We start from the raw sequence: 19,482 nt of genomic DNA, 5'->3' as shown, positions 1-19,482 counted from the left end.
CACATCCACCCGCTCCCCTCGCAGCCAGGCACTGCCTGGCATCTCCACTCAGAACCACTGGGCTCACCCAAGGGTGCCAGGCAAGGACGGGTGGCTGGGCAAGGCGACAGGCACTAGGGATCCTGTCCCTGGGGAAATCCTGGCACTGGAGGTCAAGGGGCCCTCGCCGTCTCAGTGGGCAGCCATGCGCTGCCGGAGGGTCCCCAGCACTGTGCTGGCCTGCCTGCTCCTCCTGCGCCCGCTGCCCTCGCCAGCCTGCCCCGCCGCCTGCCGCTGCTCCTCGGGGGAGGTGGACTGCAGCGAGCGTGCCCTCCGCGAGGTGCCACAGAACCTGCTGGCCAACACCAGCACCCTGTGGCTCGGCTACAACTTCATCACTGTGCTGGGGCCGCGCTCCTTCCCTCTCCTGCCTGGGCTGCTGCTGCTCAGCCTGCCCCACAACCGCCTGGGGCTGATCCACAGCCAGGCGCTGGTGGGGCTCGGGGCACTGCAGGAGCTGGACCTCAGCAACAACTATCTAACCGTGCTGGCCCCCGAAACCTTCCTGCCCCTCACCAGCCTGGCCACGCTCAACCTGGGCAGCAACATGCTGGGGGAGCTGGAGCCCGGGGTGTTGCATGCCCTGCCCCAGCTCCGAGCCCTTCTCCTGCAGGACAACCCCTGGGTGTGCAGCTGCGGCATCCTGCCCCTCTGGCGCTGGCTCAGCCACAACAGGGAAAAAGTGCGAGGTGAGTGCCCGGAGGACCGTGTCCCCAAGCCCCCCACCCACTCCATGCTGCCCGGTCACTCTGTCAGAGCTGAGGCAGGACCCAGCACAGTGGCTGCCAGCTGGCCATGGGCTCATGTGGTTGGTGCCAGTGGGGGTACGGTGAGGTTCCCCAGGACCCATCCCCAGGCCATGGCAGCTCCTGGGTTTGCGTGGGTGGATGTATCGCTGGGTCTGGTCCCTGGTGCCCACCCTTGGCCAGAAGTGGGGATTGCCTGGAGAAGAGCACTGGCCCAGCGATGGGCACCCCGTGCTGTCCCCAGCAGTGGCACCAGTCCTGCCAAGCTGAGGGCAAGGTGAGCTGGGCAATGGGCACCTGAGGGGGCAAGATGAGCCTGTGTATCAGGGTGGGCATCACCGCTGACTCAGCCAGGACTCAGTGCCTTTAGCCCCTTCCCCAGTGCCTTCATGAACATGGGTCTGATCCTGCCTTTCTTCCACTGTGAACCTTGGTGAGACAGCTCTGCCAATGAGGTCTCTCCCCCTGCTGCCACCCACTCCTGCTTGCTTCCAGCCTGGGAGTGTGCCTGTCACTGGTGCTCGCTGGGACCTTCTGTGGCATCTCCAGGCTGGCTGCTCACTGCTTTCCATGCCTGTCCCCTAGGAACCAGGCTCACCACCTTGCCTGATGCATCTACTGTCCTGCTCCATCCTATCCTGCCCCAAATCCATTTTCCAGTGCCCTCTCTAGCACTGTGTCCACCTCCCCATCCTGTCCCACTCCCCAGGATGTAGATGAGCCCTGAATCCTCACTGATCCCCTTCTTTGTACCCTTCCCCGGGCTATCTTGGTCAACCTGGCCCCTGTCCTCCTGCCCTAGTCCCCTCTGTCCCATACAGACCTGCCATACCCTCCGTCCTGGACACCTGCTTTGCCCCAGCTGCCCAGTGTGCCCGTCAGCACTGCTTTTGTCTTCCAGAGAAGAGTTTGCTCCTGTGCAGAGTCCCGGAGCAGCTGAACAATTATCCGATTATGGCCTTCAGGAATGAATCCTTCAGGCAATGCCAGGACACCTCACTGTCTGCCCAGCACCACATTGCCTTCTTGATCATTGGACCATTCTCATTCATGGCCAGCATCTTCTTCTGCACCTTCATGGGCTCCATCATCGTCATTTACAACAATCTGCGCAAGGAATCCTACTTCTGGAGGAGACCCCACATCTGCAGGGGCCGCTGAGGCATGGCGACCAGGCTTTAGCAACAGGCAGGCAGTGGTTCATGCCCTTCTCCAGGAGTCTGCACCTCCCTGTTGCAAACATTTCCCTCTGGACCAGTGAAAGGATGCTCTGTTCCTGGAAATCACTTTTCTTCCTCCTCCCAGAGTCCCCCAGGATGATGCCAAGCTCCCACCGCCCCGCTACCAGGGGAAGCAGCCTCCAGTTCATCCCCTCTGCAGGGCATGGTCTGACCGCAGCTACTCTCAGTGTTTCGGGAGGCTCCGCCAGGCCACCCTCAGACCTGCACATTCCCTTCCCAGCGGGGCCAGGTGATCCTTCTCCTCCAGCTCACCCTGTCCTACCCCTTCTGCTGCCCAGGGGCCTCAGGGTGCATTTCAGGATGCACCATATGCCTCCATGTGCCTTTTGGTGCACCCCAGGAGCCTCCATTTGCCTTTCAGTGCACCCAAGGAATCTCTGCTTGCCTTTCAGTTTGCCCCAAAGCCCTCCTCAGGCCTTTTCGTTCCCCCAGCACTCCCCTTCTGCCATTCAGTGGCCCCAGCAGACCCAGAGTGCCTTTCCATGCCCTCAAGACCCCTTGGCTTGGCTTTTTGTGCATCCAAATGCCACCCACTTGGCTTTCTGTGTCCTGACAGGCTTTGGTTTGCCTTTTGGTGTGCCCCAGAGCTCTCTGTGTGCACCTGAAGGTCTCTGGGTGCTTTTGGGGGACTCCAGAGCCTGCACGGGACTTTCAGAAAGCCCAGACCCCTCTGTGCACTGCCCAAGCACAGGGAAAGTTGCAAAATGTTTCTTTTAATAGTTTTTTTTCCTTGACACAGGGCTGCTGGTGCTGAGAAGGCTCAGCCAACAACCAAGCTCTAGGGTGAGGCTGAGGCTTAGGGTGGGTGTTGGAAAGTGACAAAGCCTCAGGCTCCCACTGAAGTGGCTCAGCAAAGGGGCTGCCAAAGGATGGGTGAGGCAGCACAGTGGTTCACCCCCCAATAGCTTTTTTCCCTAGGCTAAAACTCATCCAAGGCCAAGGTCTAAGGTTAGCTCAGTGATGGGAGTGGGGACAAAAAGGCCCGTGTGGGTTTACAGGAGAGAGCCTGCAGCCCTTGCTGCTGCCTCATCTCCCATCACCCACCAAAAGGGGCTGGGGTTGCCCCTGCATCTCCCTGCTGAAACGCTTCTCCACCACGTTGCATGGAAATGCTTAGTGAGTGTACTGGGACATGTCCTGGAAGGCGCTGGAGCTGTGCTCCAGAGGAAAGCACAAGCCGGGGTGACAAAAACATCTCTCAAGGAGGAGCAAGAGCCCTTTCTGGCATGAGTTCTTACCCGTTGCAAGGCGATAAGAACCACAACGAGATGACTTTGGCCACCAGCCTCCCTCTATTTGCTTGATCTCTTTTCCATGCAAGAGCTGTGGGACAAGCCAGGGATGTGGTGGGGGTCAATGCATCCTTTGGCAAGCTCTTGGCAAGGGTTAAATAAATCATGCAGAGAATAAACCAATGTCACCTCAGTTGTGGCTTGCTCCCATTTTTATTTTCAAGAAAGAAACAACGCAGTGTGCTGCAACACTGCTCAGTTGCCACTCAGCTCTTCCTGCTGCACCTCTCCTCAGCAAGGGGTGTGAGGACTGCGGGCAGCGCATGAAAGCATCAGCTCCTCCAGTGCTACCAGCCCTGCACCCGGGACGGCTGCAGGACCTTTGCCAGGATCGGCCCCTTGCACAGCAACTTTCCCAGGAGCAATCCCAGCTCTCCTAGACCCTCCCTAGTGACAGCACTCAGGTCCTTCCCAAGAAGGCCTGGGCTTCCCATTTGGAGCTAGGACCTCGTTTGTTGTCCTGCACGGCCACCTGAGCTCCGCTCCTCCTCCCAGATAATCCTGAGGCTGAGACCCCCATGGAGGTTGGGCTGGTGGTCTCAGCATGTGGGGAACATGCTGTGAATGAGTGATGTGGCTTCAGCTCAGCCTATGGGAGCTGTGCCTCTGTTTTGCAAATCCCTGTGGATGGGCTGACGTGCAGGGACTTCCCCAGAAGCCTTCATCTTTGCAGTTGGTCCTCTGTTCCCAAAGGCCAGCCCCACTGGCAGTGCCCCACACCAGCTCCCAGGAGCTGGAGGGCACAGCAGTGACAGGGACCGTTTTCCCCTGGATGGGGGTGGGTGAGAGCCAGCTGGCACGGTGCTGGCGTTTGGACAGTTTCAGGCTGTCCCCAGCTCCCCACTGCCAGGCCTGTCCCCTCCACACTGAAAGTTCAGGCTGTCCATCAGCATGGCATCCCAGAATGGTGATGTCCCTTCCCTCCTGGTGTTCCCTGCAGCTCCTGGCCTTTCTCCCTGCTGGCTTTCAGTCCCTCCCCATCCCTCCACCTTTTACAGTTTGCAAACCCTGCAGCAGTGCTGGATGAGGCTCTGATTCAGCACAGGGCTCCCTGCCAGCTTTGCCAGAAGGCAGGGATGGAAAGAGGCACACAGCACTGGAATAAACCACTTCATGATCCAGTCTAGACTTTACTGAGCTTTTGCAAAAACTTGATATTAATGTTACATTGACGTATAAAGTAGAATGGGTCCAATTTCTCAGCTGGAGTGAGATGAACTTGATGGAGCCACTGCAGTCAGTGGAACGATACTCACAGACCTCAGCTGCCGTCTGAAAATCCTGCCTGCAAAGGCAGCCGACCCTCAGGGGGAAGCCCCAGGTGCTCGGCTGGGGCAAGAAGTCAGTTCATGCCACGGGCTTGGTACCATGTTGCAGGTGGGTTTGGTGCCTTCGCAGGAGGCAGGCTGCATCATTGCCCATGCGCATGCTGTACCTGCTCATCACCAGCCTGGCTGGTGCCAGATGCTTCCCCAACACTGGTGTCTCCGCACCGCTTGCAGCACCCATGGGGAGGGTCCTCAGGGATACTGGCACATGGGCACGTATGTTTGTGGGGAGGAACAGCATCAGCCTGCCTTGTTTGGTTCCCTTTTCCTGAACTGGGATCCAGTTTCCACATCTCCAGGTTCAGGCAGATGCAACCATGTGAGCTGGGGCTTCAGGGCTGCTGTGGGAGATGCTGGCAAGCTTGAACTGTAGCTGAGTGTGGCAGGGAAGCTGCCAGCGCCAGCTCTGGTGCTCTGACACTGCAGGCAGGCTGGGTGGCCGCTGCAGACACCGCAACACACAGCAAGCCATGACCAGCCAGCAGCATCTCTCCTTGCACTGCTGGTGCAGAGGCAGTGTGGAGCTTGGCTAGACGTCAATGCAACCATCCAGAGTCATTCCCCATGAAGATATTCCTGGCCAGGAGAGCCACAGTGTGAGAGGTACAAGCTGGCCATGGCCAGGTCCTGGGGATGTCTTCTGTGCAGGAGAGGTGGGGAGCCAGGATCTTGGCTGACAGCATGTTTGGAGCTCCAGAGTACCATGCTTAGCACAGGAGCATGGGCTGTAGGGCTGGGAGCACTCCTGCTGCAAACAGACCACATACAGGAGCCACATCACAGCCATGGGCTGATGGGAGGGAGGAACAGGGTGTTCATCCCCTGCAAGAAGCAGAGCACACATCTTCCAGCCCCTGCTACCGAGGCAGGGGTCGCTCAGCACAGCAGGACCATGTGCCCATCCTGGCGAACCGCGCCAGCTGTTCGGGACCACAAGCACGTTGCACTGGAGCCCTCTGGGGTGGTGGCTGGAGCCCTCTGGGGTGGTGGGAGACGTGGAGCACAAGTCTGAGGGGCCGTGCATGTGCCGAGAAGCCTGAAGCCTGTGAAGTGAAGCACATTTTTGTAGTGTGGCACCAGCTCTTTCCCACTACTGTGGGAGAGCAGGCGCCATGTGCCTTTCAAAGTCCTTTCCCCTTGCATGTAGCCAGTCAGTGGCAATACTGATTATCAATAGCACTGGTTGGAAGCAGTTATCTCTGTACAGTGAAGACCAAACCATGTCCTGGTTCTGCTGTGCATTCTGGGGCACGAGCATGGCAGCAGGTCTAGGAAGGGAGGGAGATATACAATGAAGTCACTGTGTATGGATGAAGGATGTTTTCCTCCCATCTCACCCAGAAGAACCCATCAGTGTCCCTTGAAAGACAGTCCTGGCTGTGCCTTCCTACTGTGTTGGGCAAGGACTGATGGCCCTCAGGGAGAAGGTCACACCACAGTGCTGACTGAGGGGTCGGAGAGGTTGAGCTGGCCAGTGATGTCGGTGGGATGATATTGCTGCAACACACAAATAGACAGACAAGGAGAAAGAAGTGTTAGGCAGTTCTGGCACTTGCCCCCACCTCTACTTACATCTCATGTGTCCCTACAGGATATCTCTTGGGGGTGATGCAACCGCCCAAAACCTGCTGCTGGCCGAGGTCCCCTTCCCAATGCCAGCCAAGCTTGTGCAGAGGCCGTTGCAGACACTCTCCAAGCACCCTACAGCTGGCAGGGAGGACGCCCAGCAGCGCGGTGCAGCTTCTGCAGAGCGCGGCAGCCGCATCGCCTGCTGAGCGAGCCCCTCGCTGCTCTGGGAGAGCTACAGGACAAAGCCTGTGACTCATCAGCCCAGCCCACGGCTGAACCTGTGTTTGGAGGGTCTGGCTGGTTTTCAGCATCTCTCTGGTGCCAGATCAAGCTGTGCTTTGAGGCCAGGGCGTTTCACCTCCTTGCTTGAATGACTGTGCTTTGACTATCCTTTCATGCAGGTGAGGAGGTGTGCAGTGTGGCTGACTTGCGATAAATTGTGGCGTCATTTGCTAATGTGAAAATACAGCCTGTGTTGGGGATGTGGCCTGGATTTGGGGTTCTGCGCTCCTTGCAGATGGGGGAGGACTTGGCAAACATTGCATGGGAGAGACCTTCCCAGCCGCAGTCCCACCAGCAAGCAAATAGGGAAAGCAGAAATACCCTTCAACAGGCAAGAAAAAAAAGTCCTTTCTCCCCAGGCAGGGATTTACAACTGGGCAGTTATTTTCTCCCTTCCTCCTTCCATACTCCCTTCCTCTCCCAGTCCCACTGTCCTAACTCCAAACCCTGAACTGGAAGCCCTGTCCAGACCTGCTGCGAGAGCGGGTGGCACGGAGCATCTTGCAGTGCTGTCTGGGGACCTAAATTGGTGCCAGGACAGGAAAGGGTCTCGGTGGGTCTCATGTGCTGCAGCGTGGACCCTCTCCAGTGACATCTGCCCCTTGCACCATGCTACCCAGGAGGGCTGCCATTTTGCTGGGCTCCTGGTGGGCTCCTCAGTGACACGATTTTACCTGTCTCGCATTGGTCAGTGGTGACTGTGGCCCCCGTGGTGCTGCTGGTGTCTCTGGCACTGTGGCTACCCTGCATGGCTCTACACCCTGCCTCCTGCCACGGGGAGGTCTGGGGTCCCCCCAGCTATTGCATGGGGTCCTCCGGGCTGCCCTGCTTTGCCCAGTTTTGTGCTTCTCCAGGACCCCTCAGTGGGGAGCTGCTGGGGCAGGGGCGGGAGCCAGCATGTTCCCGTCTCCCTGGTGCACGTGCTGGGGACGTGCTGACACCCAGGGAGTATTTCACAGGATCATTCTTTCATTTCGAGGACTAGATAATATTAAAACAGAGACTCTGAGAAATTCCTTGCTGTGGCCTTGCTTTGCTAAGTGGCAACACCTGGGCTGTTGCCTGTTTGCACAGAGAACAGCCGAGGTGATCCTGAAGTCGCTCTGCCACCCTGGGGGGAGCTTTTTGTGGCTATTCATTAGTCCACCAAAAAACGCCCCTCTCTCCCAAAAACAGGTGCAGCTGCTCCCTCCTTGTGAAAAATTAGGATTCCAGCTGGATGCAACCTTTCCTTTCCATAGCAAAATGGCCAGGAGGCGTGCGCTCGTGGGACGGACAGGGGTTGATTCCCGCAGGGAGGAGAGGCGACTGGGAGAGGGGAGAGGCTGGGTGACTCACTGGTGGAGAAGGAGGAACTTGATATACAAAAAGGAATGGGCAGAAGAAAGGTCCTTTGTTAAATATCCTGCCTGATGCAAGTGCGGGGGGGGAGTGGTGTGTGCATGTGTGTGTGTGTGCCTCGGTGAACATGTATGTGTGGCTGCTGTGGTGGAAAGCTGGAGCTCTAGCAGGGCAGGCTGGGGCATTCTGGCCTCTCTGCACAGCTTCGGGGGGGTGGGAAACGCTAAAATAACCAAGCAAAGTGGGGAATCTGGCCAGAAAAATTAAAATACAAGAGCATGGCTTTTGATTTGAAAGCATATCTCCTCCAATCACAGAGTATCACAGGGTAACATTCTCATTTACTTGTTTTGTGTAGAGTTCACGCATGCAATTTTTAATAATAAAAATAAAAAAAAAAAAAAAGGAAAAGAAAAAAAGCAAGAAAACCGTCATATCAAAACTATGTTAAAGTAGACTAATGCTAGAAGCACATACCAGTAATTTAGGGTAAATTATGTTACAGGGATGGTGCAATTATCCCCAAACCAAACATTATAAAGCCAAGAAATTAATCAATATTAACCGTAGAAGAGACTCAAACATGTTAAGGTATGGAAGTGAAGTGAAGGCACCAAAAACTTTAAATGACAACCAGGAAGAAAATATAGACAAGAACTTAATATGTCTTTAAAAATGACTTCATCCTAATCTGGGCTGATATGGTAGTCCCTGGCTGGTGGAAGATTTTCTGGAAGAGTTTTGGGGTTTGTTTTTTTTTTCTTTAATTAAAAATTAGGATTCCAGCTAAATGCATTCTTGCTGTAGAAAATGTCAACTTTCCTTTAAAAAAAATTAGTTGTCTTTGTCCTACTTTTGGTTCTTTTGGGCCAAAAACTATGTTCTTTTTCAGCCAAGAAGCATTTGGCTTTGGGACGGCTGATCCTTCACTGAAAAGGTGACCTTTTCCATGAACCCCCTCAGTTCTCGACCAGCTCTGGCACCATCCCCATGGCTGCAGGGCGAGCATTGCCTCGCGGTGCCGGGCCCTCGCTTGGCGGTGACGTGGGACATGTGTCATGCTGTGTCTGGGGAGGACGCCCGCGGGCTGGCAGTGTGACTCTGCGGGGACTGATGACGGCTGCAGTGGGGGGGCTAAGGGACCTGTGCACCTCGTTACGTGTCTGTACGAAATGTGCCGGCTCGGAAGGTGTCTGTGTGGTTTATGCGTCTCACATGGCTTCTGTGGGGTTGCAGTATCGTGGGTGGCTGCGATGGATGGCAGTACGTCAGCTCTGCGAGTGCTATTCGAGTTGCAGGAGCTGCCTATGGGGAACACATGCATCTCCTCCTGGGGCGGTGGGGATGATGTGCCGCGGAGAGGCTGTGCAGCTCGGGTGATGGTGGGCGCTAGGACGTTCAGAGTGGGGTGGTAGCTTCCCAGGGCTGTCTTGGCTCCATGGTGCCAGCCTGTCTCTCTGGCACTCCTGAGGGACCATTCTGCAGGGCTGCAGAGCAGAATCCATTTTTAAAACTCCCGACAACGAAAAGGAAAGAAGCAAGGCCACCAGGTTTGCATCTTTCGCTCGCTAGCCAGGAGAGCCCATGGGGCTGGGGTCAGCCTGGCCTTCCAGCCCCATGGGCTCTCAAGCCTTGCCCATCTGAGACCTGGTATGGGCCCCTGGCTCTGCTGAGCATCATAAAACAGAGCGCCTCGCTGCTTTCTCATCTTTACAAGGACCCCAGGCAACGTGTCCCAGCATGCTACATACTCATGGGGCCTTCCACAGCAGGAGGGCATTGGGGTCTCTGAGCCAGGGCTGCTGCACGGAAGTGGAGGGAACCAAATGTCAGGCTGTGACGTGAGCTGGTGGCACCACCTTCCTGCTGGCTGCTCACCTCACAGAGCAACCAACGGGTCTCCCAATATCACGACAAAGCTTGCTCCACCACAGGCCTCCTGTGATAGCCGGACCTTGGACCTGCTAGCCTCCATCTTGGTCATGTTGACTTGGATGTTGGCCCCACTAGCCTGTTCTTGACCCAGCTAGCTTGGTTGCCTGGGAAATATGTCCTGGGACCCCGGCCACATTGTCCCATGGCAGGCAGAAGACTGCGACAGGCTCCTGGGCAGTGACCCATCGTTGCCCGTAGCTGCCTCGCGGATGCAGCTGCCCCAAAAGCGGGGACCATCTTCTGGGATGAGTGGGGCCATCTCCCTCCACAACTCCCCTGTGAGCAACGTGCCAAGAAGATCATGGCCAGGACCCAAAGCACAGGGAGCCCCATGACACGCTGGTCCCCACCAGGCGAGGGAAGGGGAGAGCATGGCTCCATCGCTTGCCTGTGTGACCTCTGGAGCAGGTGGCCGCTGGACCTGGTCAGCCTAGGGCACTGAGGTGCTTCTACCCTGGGACAAAGTGCTGGTGAGTGGTGGGTGCCACAGCACAGAGCAGGATCAGGCCCAGGATACTGCCCTGAAGAGGGAGTGATGTGGGAGGTACCGGGGCACCATACACCAGCTGCCCCATCTTTCCTGGGTTGTCCCCCTTTCCTGTGCCCACTGTGGGCACCAGTATCCCCAGGTGCCGACTACACCATGATGCTTCTGCTCTCCCAGGACAGGGCCCCTTGGTTTCATAACCATGGAGTGGTTCAAACACAACAAAACATGGGGGTCTACTCAGGACATGTTGAGGGTCCCCCCAGCAGATTTTTCTGCAACTTTTTCTCTCCTTTTTTCTGTGCATCCCACCTGTCTCTCCTCGTCCTCACTCTTCCCACATTCTCCCCCCTGCACCACCCACCCCATCTCTGTCTGCTCTCCCCCAGTAGGGACTCAGGCCACCAAGACCTGCAACCTTCCTGCAGAGCTGCTCGGGGTGTGCAGCAGTGGGGAGGGAGGACCCCAGACACAGGGGCATCACCGGGACAAGGTACCACCTCATCATCGAGGTAAATCATCGAGGCAGTGCAGGAGATGACAGGGAGGCCCATCTTCCCCATGGGGCATGGGGGATGAGTGGGGAGACCATGGGGTCCCCCCCCATGTCTGCGAGGTTTTGAGGTGACAGTGAGAGGAGCACTTTGTGTGAGACGGTGGCAGCTGAGCCCAGCCGAGGGCTCAGCTGTCCCCAGGGCTGTGTCCCAGGGGTGCTCCAGGAGCTTCTTGGGATGGAGCCTGCATTGGTGTCAAAGGCAGCCGCCTCCATTTTGCATACAGAGCCGTGGCCCCGAGACCCCCTGCAGTATCCCGTGCTGCTCCCCAAGGCACCCCGAGCCTGTGGTTGGGGATGGGCCACCCCACCACAGGGGGCTGCGTCTCCCCCCACTGCCGCCGTCCCCCCATCCCCGCCTTGCGGCTTGGGCAGCCTGGCGGGGAGCCTGCTCTGAGCAGCCCTGGGCAGAAACCCACCGATCACCCCAGGGAGGTGATGTCGGCAAGCCCGTCGCGCCAGGAGGTCGGGCAGCAAAACGCAGCGGCCGCTGCCACACGAGACAACAGAGTAGCCACAGTGCAGAGTGTCATACAACAGACAGCAACATGCAGAGGGACACTGGCTTAGTCTGACAGACCAACAGCCCAACCTGACGCTGAAGAGTGTCTGAAGCTCCAGCACGAGCAGACACGTTTGCACATTTGGAAACAGCTGGCTTGCTTTAGAGGCAGCAATTTGGAAATTTTCTCTGGTTACGTGAGAGCAGTTTTACTCCAAGGTGGAAAGCATAAGTTTGAAGCAAGTTTGGGTCTTTAACAACCTCCTCTTTCAAGCCTTTGCGTCTCTTGTCTAGAGCTGCGTTACTGCTGACGATAACCAGAGACAGCTGTCACTCCTGTGCCAAGGACTACGTCCCGAATGCTAATCGTCACAAACAAAAATCACATGTAGAGAATGTGACACGCATGGCTCTTGGTGAGGTGACACGGTGCCCAAATTAAATTGGGGTGATCGTTTTTAGGCATACAATGACAAACAGGTACAGGAACACTCAGGAACAGAAACAAAGAAAAAAAAAAATGTCATCGGTTTCAAGAGGTCAGCACCGGTAAGGTGAGCGAAGCACAGAGAGGAACATCAGAAATCATCCAGGCAAAAAGAAAACAAAAAACAAAACGAAAACTCGGTTGCATCTCCCAACTCATCACAGGACTCCAAGCCACCTCCTGCCTGCCCTCCAGGATCCCAGCATCCTTTCAGGTACACGGGATGACTGACTCACTGACTCACTGACTGACTGGTGACGAACATGAGCTATGCATGTACACTGGCAGCTTCGGGATGGGTGTGTGGCAGTCGATGGGATGGCAGAAGAGAGAAAGAGAGAGAAAGAGAGAGGGCAGAATTGTTCTTCTTCCTCTTACCGTATCCTTGGAGGACCTACGTCTCTTGAAGCTGGAGGCCAGGGTGGAGGTGATGGACCTAAAAGTGGCTTTCTTTTTAGGGTCAGGTTCTGCTCTACCACTTTTTCTATCCTAAAATGAATATGTATAAGTGATTAGATCTCTAGTGTGTTGCTGGAAACGCTAAATCTATTTGAATACTGCCCCGTGTCATGTCCTTCATTTAGGTGAGAAAGCTACTGGAGGTGTCCTGTCACTCCCAGTCCTCCAAGGGCCTCCACGACCCACAGCTACAGCACGGCCGCCACACTGCTACAGCTACGGGGCCGGCCTCGCATCTGGAGCGCTGGAAACCCTCTGGGGAGTAGCCCTGCTCTCCTGGGTGTCTGCGTCCAGGCCGGCACAGCTGACCTCGCTTCCTGGGGATGCTCTGCCTGGCGCCCTGCCCCTCGCTTCCACCGCTAGCCTGGCTAGACCGAGAGGTGAGATGCTGCACCTACCACTAAAAAAACAAAAATTGCTCAGGGCCTTTTCTGAGGCTGAATCCTAGTGCCACAAGAGAGAGAGAGGACTGCATTGAAAGAGAAGTCATTGTATGAGTATTCTGTAAAAAAATGTATTCAAAAATTTAAATGATGCAGTTGTGCAAAGCCGAACGTGGTTATTGGTGGTGGTTTTTTTTTTTTTTTTTCCCAAAGTAAAACAAGTTAAAAAAAAAAAAAAGGAAACTGGAAGAAAAAGAAAAGGAAACAAAAATAAAGGAAAAGAAAGGGAGGAGGCAAAGCGTTAGCACTATGATGTCATCGGGATCGGGATGAACTCAAAGAGAAACAGAACTGAAAAATGTAGCCATTGGTGTTAGCGAGTCGGACCTGGTTAGCGCAGGCTGGGAGCACCAGCCGCCATGGTGCGGGGGCAGCGAGCCGTGGGGACCGGCCGCGCTCTGCGGCGGGCGCTGACAACGATTCCTCCCCAATTGCTTTCGTGCCAATGAGTGTGACCTTTCCGACGGGGGACGGAGTGACCAGGTCTGGCTCTGCTACCGCACGGGGGTAACCAAAATGTATCCCGCTGGTGCGTAGAGCATGCTCGGGGATACATTTGCTCCTCCTTCTCAGTTCTCTCTTTTGCGGACATGCACAAACGGAAAGGAAAGCAAGATGAATGGAATGAAATGTCTTTTTCTTCCATGGCATCTCAGGAAATAGCCATGGCAAAACTGTGATCCCAAAAACCATTATTTTTGTTTGTTTGTTTTAACAAATAAATCTTTCCACTTGCCTACCTTCTAGCAATGTACCAGATACTAGTGCTCTGACGTTTCCTCCTGTGGAAAAGTCTTACAATGTCAAACGGCTCTTTACCATGAGGCTGTTTACCCCCACAGGGCAGCATGCTTTGCTCACAGTCCCACAGACTCTGCCCAAGGACCCAGTGCAGTATTTTCTAGAAGGTTGGCAAGTGAAAAATGGCAGTGCGACTAGTGTGCTCTGTCCCAGCAGCCTGAACCCCCTCGGTGCTGCTGCTTTTTGGAAGCAAAGGAAAAAAAAGGAAAAAAAGGCGAAAAAATAGAGAAATGGCTTTTCCGAGACTCTTATCCGTGAACTGAACCCAGCGAGCTCTCAGGGTACAGCAGCCCGGCCTCGTGCTTCCCCTCACTGCTCCACCCGGGCAGCCCACCCGCACGCCCCAGCCAGCGCTGCTCCTGCAGGGCCACCGCTGCGGGCTTGTTTTGGGGTCCCCGAGCCTCATTCTCTCTCTTTCATTCACTGGCTCTGCCGCGAATGGCAGTCTCCTTTAGTCGCTTAAAGGATCTCTTGCTCTTTGAATGCCAGTTTGCTTCCCCAAGGAAGGAAAGCAGCCCAGGCAATTCAGAGAGAGTCTCCAGCTGCCCTAAACTGGGGTTCGGGGCACCGTGGGTCTCATCCCCAAAAGCAACGGGGTAAGGGAAAGTGTGAGGCTGGTGGCCCACAGACATGCCCACGGCTCAGTGTCACTGCCAGGCACTACTGACCCTCCTGGGCTCCCCTGCCTGAGTGGCACGGAGGTGTTTCAGGGATGGGAGAAGCCGGGGAAAGCAATGGCCCACGGAAGGGGCCCGAGGGAGCCTTGGTTCTGACAGGCACCGGCATTGCTGGCTCCCATGCGGGGAGATGTCCTTGTCTCCAAATGACAAGAGCACGCACCACCTCTTTTTGGAGTCTGTCCCGGGTATGACAAGGGCTACCACATCCCTGGGGAGTGGGCGGGGAGGGGAGGTGATGGAAACCATCCCTGGAGCATTTCTCCACCTGAGCACCGGGCAGGGATGCTCAGTGGCAGCGGATTAACCCTCCTGGCTGCTGGTGAGCACGGCTGGAGCTGGGCAGCAGAGCTGAGCGCCTGCAAAGGGAGCCTTGCTGGCACCGTTTGCTCTGCCAGGGCAAGGTGTGGCTCCGGCACGTGGTCCCCAGCAGAGCAAAATCCCCGTCCCGAGCACTGCTGGGGGCATTTGGGCCAGGTCTCTGTCCCGGTTGGAGCTGTGCATGACACCTCCCGGGAGAGATGGCATCAGCCGAGGGCAGCTCCCAGGGACAAGGCAGAGGGGCCCTCCCTGCAGTTTGCTAGGTGCCCAGTAATGCCCAGCTGAGTTACTGGGGTGAGGGACAGAGGGCCCCATGCTAATCCACAGCTCTGCATTCACTGATTTGGTGAAGGAATGGAAAACGCACCTGTTGGAGATTTGCTCTAAAAACGGTTTGTCCTACCTGCAGGTTTTTCCTCCACACATTAACGGCCGCAAACGCCAGCTGCATCTGCTTCCTCCGCGCGTCCTTATGCCTTTTGTAAGCTATTTCTATGAATATTAAAAATATCCCGGCAACAATACCTCCAGCCACCAGCATAAACACACCTGAAATAAGCAGGAAAGTTACAGGGGGCAATGGAAATTGCACCATGACACTTCATTTCCTCTGTATCACACTCAGCAACAGGAACATCTGCCAGCCCAGAGTCCCCCCGGTTCCCCGCCATCCCCCCACAGTCCTGGAGGGGCCAGGGAGGGGAACACAGCAAAGCAGGGCAGGTGCTGCAGGTTGGGCACCCGTGGTGATGGGCAGAAAGGTGATGGGGTGCTGGATGTCCGTGCAAGCTCCTGTCGGTCGGGCACAGGGCACCGGCTGTGCTGCAGCGATGCTGGGGGCAGGCACGGTGTGCTGGGTGCTGCACCAAGCACCAGGGCAGACCCTGCCCCTGGGGCTGTAGGGTCATTTGCACCAGAAGCCCAGCTCTGGTGCTCCCGTTTGGATCATCAGGAAGGACAGCCATGCACAGAGCTCTCTGTGCTGTCCCTGGCCACCAGCAACCCTCGGGGCTGACATTTTGGGACTGGTATCTTGAGGAGACGGAGCAAAGTGCCCCCTCTCTTGGTGCTTCTGCCCTCACCCACAGTGCCAGCAAGGATGGGGTCCCATCGGACACCCCTCATCCCACATTGCCGCATTGGCTGGGTGAAGGACCAGCAGAACAACATCGCTGCAAAGGGAGAGCCCGTCTGGGGGAACTCACAGTCTTTGCAAAGAGGGACCAACAAAACCCCCTTCTGTATTGATTATCCTCCTCCTGCCCCCTGCCCGCTGCCCAGGGCCAGCTGGGACACGCTCCTCAGGGCTGGGGGGCTGCCCCTCACCGCCAGCGCCCTCCTGCAGCAGGGTCCTCGCTTGCCTCCACGGCCGCTCTCGCCTCCCCCGAGGTGCTGCTCCCCTCTCTCTGCCTTGGCGACAGCTCTGATTTCACTGTGACAGCCGCAGTTTGGCCAGAGCAGAGGGAGGGGAGCAATGTTCCAAGCAGGATAGCCCCACCGATGAGAAAGCCACCCCAGGGAAGGTGGGGAAAGCTTCGCGGAGCTGTTTCAGACAAGGTGGGATTGCAGCCCAACACAGCAGCCTCCCAGCGCTAGGAAAGCACAAACCCAGAAGAAGCACAGCTTTGGCCCGAGAGGAGAGCCCTGGAGAGGAGAGTGTCTTGAGCGAAAGCAGGCTACCCAGCGAAGAGGAAGAAAGAGGTTTGCAGAACAAACCTGCCATATTTTCAAAGGTGAGTGTTGCTGGGGCATTGCTACGGGAATCACACTCCTGATACCTCACCCAAGTCTTGTCCAAATCCTCCATGAAGCCGTTCTCGTGGGACCTGAAAGCACAAAGAGACAGGACAGAGTAGTCACTGGGGACCAGCCACAGGCAGCAGGGGCACAAGCTCTTTGTGCCTTCATGCCCTCCGTCCTAGGACTCTGCGCTTGCCTGCAGCCTACGAATACATGAACCGATGATGTGTGCGTGCGCACGCCTGCCTGACCGCGTGTGTGTGCACATACATGTGCTTACATGGCTTTTGCGTAGACAGTGTCTGTGGTGGATGTCCGTACTACATGTGCTTGCACACTGCTCTGTGGACAGCCACGAGCCCTGTGAACGCTGCAGCGGGTGCAAGCAGGCATCCACAGCGTGTCTGAGAGCCCAAGAGCTGGCCAGCCACTGCCAAAAGGAGCCATGTGTAAGCTCGGATCCCAAGGGGAGGGATGGAGCTGATGGGTGTAGGCAGGGCTTGGAGAGTGTGCTCAGAGAGATGCTGCAGGTAGCTGACACAAAGCACATCCCCGGTGCCCTCCTGCACAATCCCCCCACCTGCCAGGGCCACTTGGGAGCTCAGGCAATGCTGGACCCCAGCCCTATCTGATCATCACCAGCAGCCTCTAGACAAGGGTAGGGGAATAACTGCTGCCTGGCAGCAACCTGCTGTGCATGGTGAAGGCTGTGACTCCCCAACAACCTGGTGTCACAGCCTGGGAGGAAACAAACCATGTCCCTGCAGTGCCTGTCTCTGCCTGAACAGCTAGTGGGGAGGGAGGTGGGCACAGAGCACATCCCCACCTTGCATTTTCCTCCCTCTTATTCCTGGCACACCTCCACTGCCTTCCTGGGCCACCTGTAGCCAGAAGAACACCAAGGGGTCCTGCTACCTCTCCAGGCTTCTCACATTGTTGTCCCAAATCCCATCTGTCCTGTGGCCACCCACCCCCATGGAAAGACCACCCCACAGATGGGGTCCCATGGCTCCCTATGTTACCCTGGGTCCTGCCTGCATCTTCCACACCCTGCCCATCCTCCCTCTCAGGCCTTTCATCTCCACCTCTCGGGCAGGACCCTGGTGGCTTCAGACCCCATCTATAAAATTAATCTCACTTGTCCCCCTCCCTCCACTTGCTGCTTCCCAGCTGCCAGTTACTCCATCACCACATGCCTCTGCAACAAGTGCAGTATTTCCAAGGAAATACCTTTTTACCCATAATATCAGATTGACCTGTGGCACAACACAGTGCAAGCTCATGCTGGTATAAAAGCCTTAGTTGCACTCAACAGGGGTCCTGACATATCTCTGCCTAGCATGAATAGCCAGAGCTGAAAGGAAAACCCATGGAAGATCGGACCAGGGCAGCACAACGCTACCGGCCAGGCTGAGCTCGCAGGTGGAAGTGGGGAAATGGCAGCACCCCTGCCTGCTGCTGCAGTCCATGCCCTGCTCACAAGGACCTGGTGCTGGATGGCTCCAGGGCTGCTGCCTGCCAGCTTTGCCTACGCTCCCATGGCCAAGCACAGCTCCTGCTCTCTGCCCTGCTCTACTCTGCCTTCCCACCGTCTCTGCGCTGCTCCCCCAGCCCTGCAAGCCAGAGCTGGGGCTGCGGGTGCCCACCCCAGCCGCTCAGGCACGTCCCCTTCATCAGGAGTGACACAGCAGCCCCCAGAGCCCCGTCCCCGCGGAGGGTTTGGAGGGTGGGGTGGCAGTGCCTGGCACGAGGCTACTTGCGTGCTAACGCATGCAGCATTCGGGGCAAGCCTCATGTTGAGAGCTGTGTACGGACTTGAGGATGGCCAGGGAGACGTTCTGCTTCCATGGGCTGTCCTTGCGCATCCCGATCCCGAAGCCGGAGCGGAAGAAAAGCTCCCCCGTCGTCACCAGGTCACACTTCTGGGAGGCCTCAAACTCCAGCACTGCCGAGTCCCAGATGAAGGCATGGAGCTTGCTGAAAACCGGGGAAGAATAGACAGGTAAGGCTGGGCAGCCTACCTTGTCTGCAGCCACCATGGGAGAGCAGTGAATGCGCTCCCAGGCCTAATTTAAACACTGATTAGTGTCATCCCTATCCCAGCAGGGTGTGTCTATGTGCTGCTGGGAGGCAAAAGACTTGGCAAAATTTTGGAGGAGGGATGTGAGTGGTTTACATGGGATTTGAAGCCACTCAGCCTTGCACAGAAGCAACTGCAGAGGCCAGAGAGAAATGCTGTAGCCAGGGCCACAGCTCTGAGTGTGTCTTTCCCCACAGAGACCTTGTGCTCTCCATGCAGAGACCCGGCACACACTTGGGCTAGGCAGGCCCCATCAAGCCATGCTTTGACTGCAGCTCCCTCCAGGTTTGCATCAGCCCTGCTTGCTCCACCAAACTGCAGCCCCCCCCCAAAAAAAAACAAACACCTCTTCACAGCATGGCCAGAAAAGGTGCTGGACCCACTCACTTGTCTCTGACTGCCTGGATGGCTTCGGCAGCGCTCTCATAGTTGTGTTTCTCCATGTGCCGGTACATGGTGCTCAGCTCCACCTGCCGTCGGAAGTAGATGTCCACCGAGCTCTGCTTCACCGTGGCATAGATGAACTTATCAGAGGGGTTGCGCAGCTGAAAGGCAAGGGCAGGGATCCTATGTCTTCTGTCCTTCATCAACCCAACTGGCTCACCCCAAAGCTGTGTTCCCTAATTTCCCATCCCCTTCAGGGACCTGTTTTCCAGAGAAGTCCTTGATCTCCTCAGTGGAGCTGAAGATGCCACGGGGCAGTGGATACCATTGGGCAGTGGATGCTCTGGGACGATGGTGGTGGGGCAGGGGATATTATGGGACAGGGACACCGTGGCCCTGAGGATGCAGGAGGCCTGTGGATGCTGTGGGGCTGGCAGTGCCATGGGCAGCGGGTGCAGGATGCTGTGGGTTGGTGCTGCTGTGGGATACATTCCTGTGTGCTCGGGCTGATAAGCTGTGGCTGCGTCCTTGCCAGAGTAGGAAATGGGTTTGAGGCATGTTGGTATCTGCTAAGAGTATTGACTGCACCGCAGGGACAATTTCATTAGTTATAACTCATCCATAATGAATCGTTTCCTCGTTGGTTAGTGCAGGCTCTCCAGGAACTGGCAGGCAGTTTGGCTGGGTCTGTGCTATTTCTGGACAGTGTTTCCCTGCTGATCCCTATGCCTGTCCATTCCCACACAACACAGGGGCTCAGTCCCCCCAGCATCAG

At 56.4% G+C, this 19,482-nt stretch overlaps 2 protein-coding genes across 14 annotated transcripts in view; one reads left to right on the top strand and one right to left on the bottom strand.

Annotated features, from left to right (window-relative positions):
- Positions 1-169: 169 nt before the first annotated feature.
- LRRC26 (leucine rich repeat containing 26) lies at positions 170-1,946 on the top strand. The gene is made up of 2 exons (XM_064469077.1): positions 170-728; positions 1,687-1,946. Exons 1-2 carry the CDS (start codon positions 185-187, stop codon positions 1,944-1,946), a joined length of 804 nt encoding a protein of 267 aa, XP_064325147.1. The 5' UTR covers positions 170-184.
- A 2,482-nt stretch (positions 1,947-4,428) lies between these two features.
- GRIN1 (glutamate ionotropic receptor NMDA type subunit 1) overlaps positions 4,429-19,482 on the bottom strand; it is a 41,132-nt gene continuing 26,078 nt past the window's right edge. For 2 of the 13 annotated variants that reach the window (XM_064468760.1, XM_064468761.1), the window contains 7 exons: positions 18,711-18,868; positions 18,059-18,220; positions 16,220-16,329; positions 14,907-15,052; positions 13,032-13,283; positions 12,181-12,291; positions 8,525-9,325 (listed from right to left, as the gene is read on the bottom strand). In XM_064468760.1, the coding sequence (XP_064324830.1) occupies positions 9,122-9,325; positions 12,181-12,291; positions 13,032-13,283; positions 14,907-15,052; positions 16,220-16,329; positions 18,059-18,220; positions 18,711-18,868 (1,143 nt within the window). In that variant the 3' untranslated portion in view covers positions 8,525-9,121. Of the gene's footprint in view, positions 6,144-8,524; positions 9,326-12,180; positions 12,292-13,031; positions 13,284-13,444; positions 13,487-14,906; positions 15,053-16,219; positions 16,330-18,058; positions 18,221-18,710; positions 18,869-19,482 lie in introns of those variants that run through there. The other 11 variants (XM_064468766.1, XM_064468767.1, XM_064468764.1 and 8 more) reach the window with 8 other exon arrangements.

The sequence above is a fragment of the Phalacrocorax carbo genome, chromosome 18, assembly GCF_963921805.1.
Source record: "Phalacrocorax carbo chromosome 18, bPhaCar2.1, whole genome shotgun sequence".
NCBI lineage: Eukaryota > Metazoa > Chordata > Aves > Suliformes > Phalacrocoracidae > Phalacrocorax > Phalacrocorax carbo.
The sequence above is the reverse complement of the archived record's forward strand: the minus strand, read 5'-3'. Positions and strand labels throughout refer to the sequence as shown.

Excerpts from the sequence above, each read along its gene's own strand:
- LRRC26 (XM_064469077.1), top strand. The coding sequence starts at position 185 with ATGCGCTGCCGGAGGGTCCCCAGCACTGTGCTGGCCTGCCTGCTCCTC. Across the intron at positions 729-1,686 it reads CAACAGGGAAAAAGTGCGAG|AGAAGAGTTTGCTCCTGTGC; the intron begins GTGAGTGCCCGG and ends TTTGTCTTCCAG.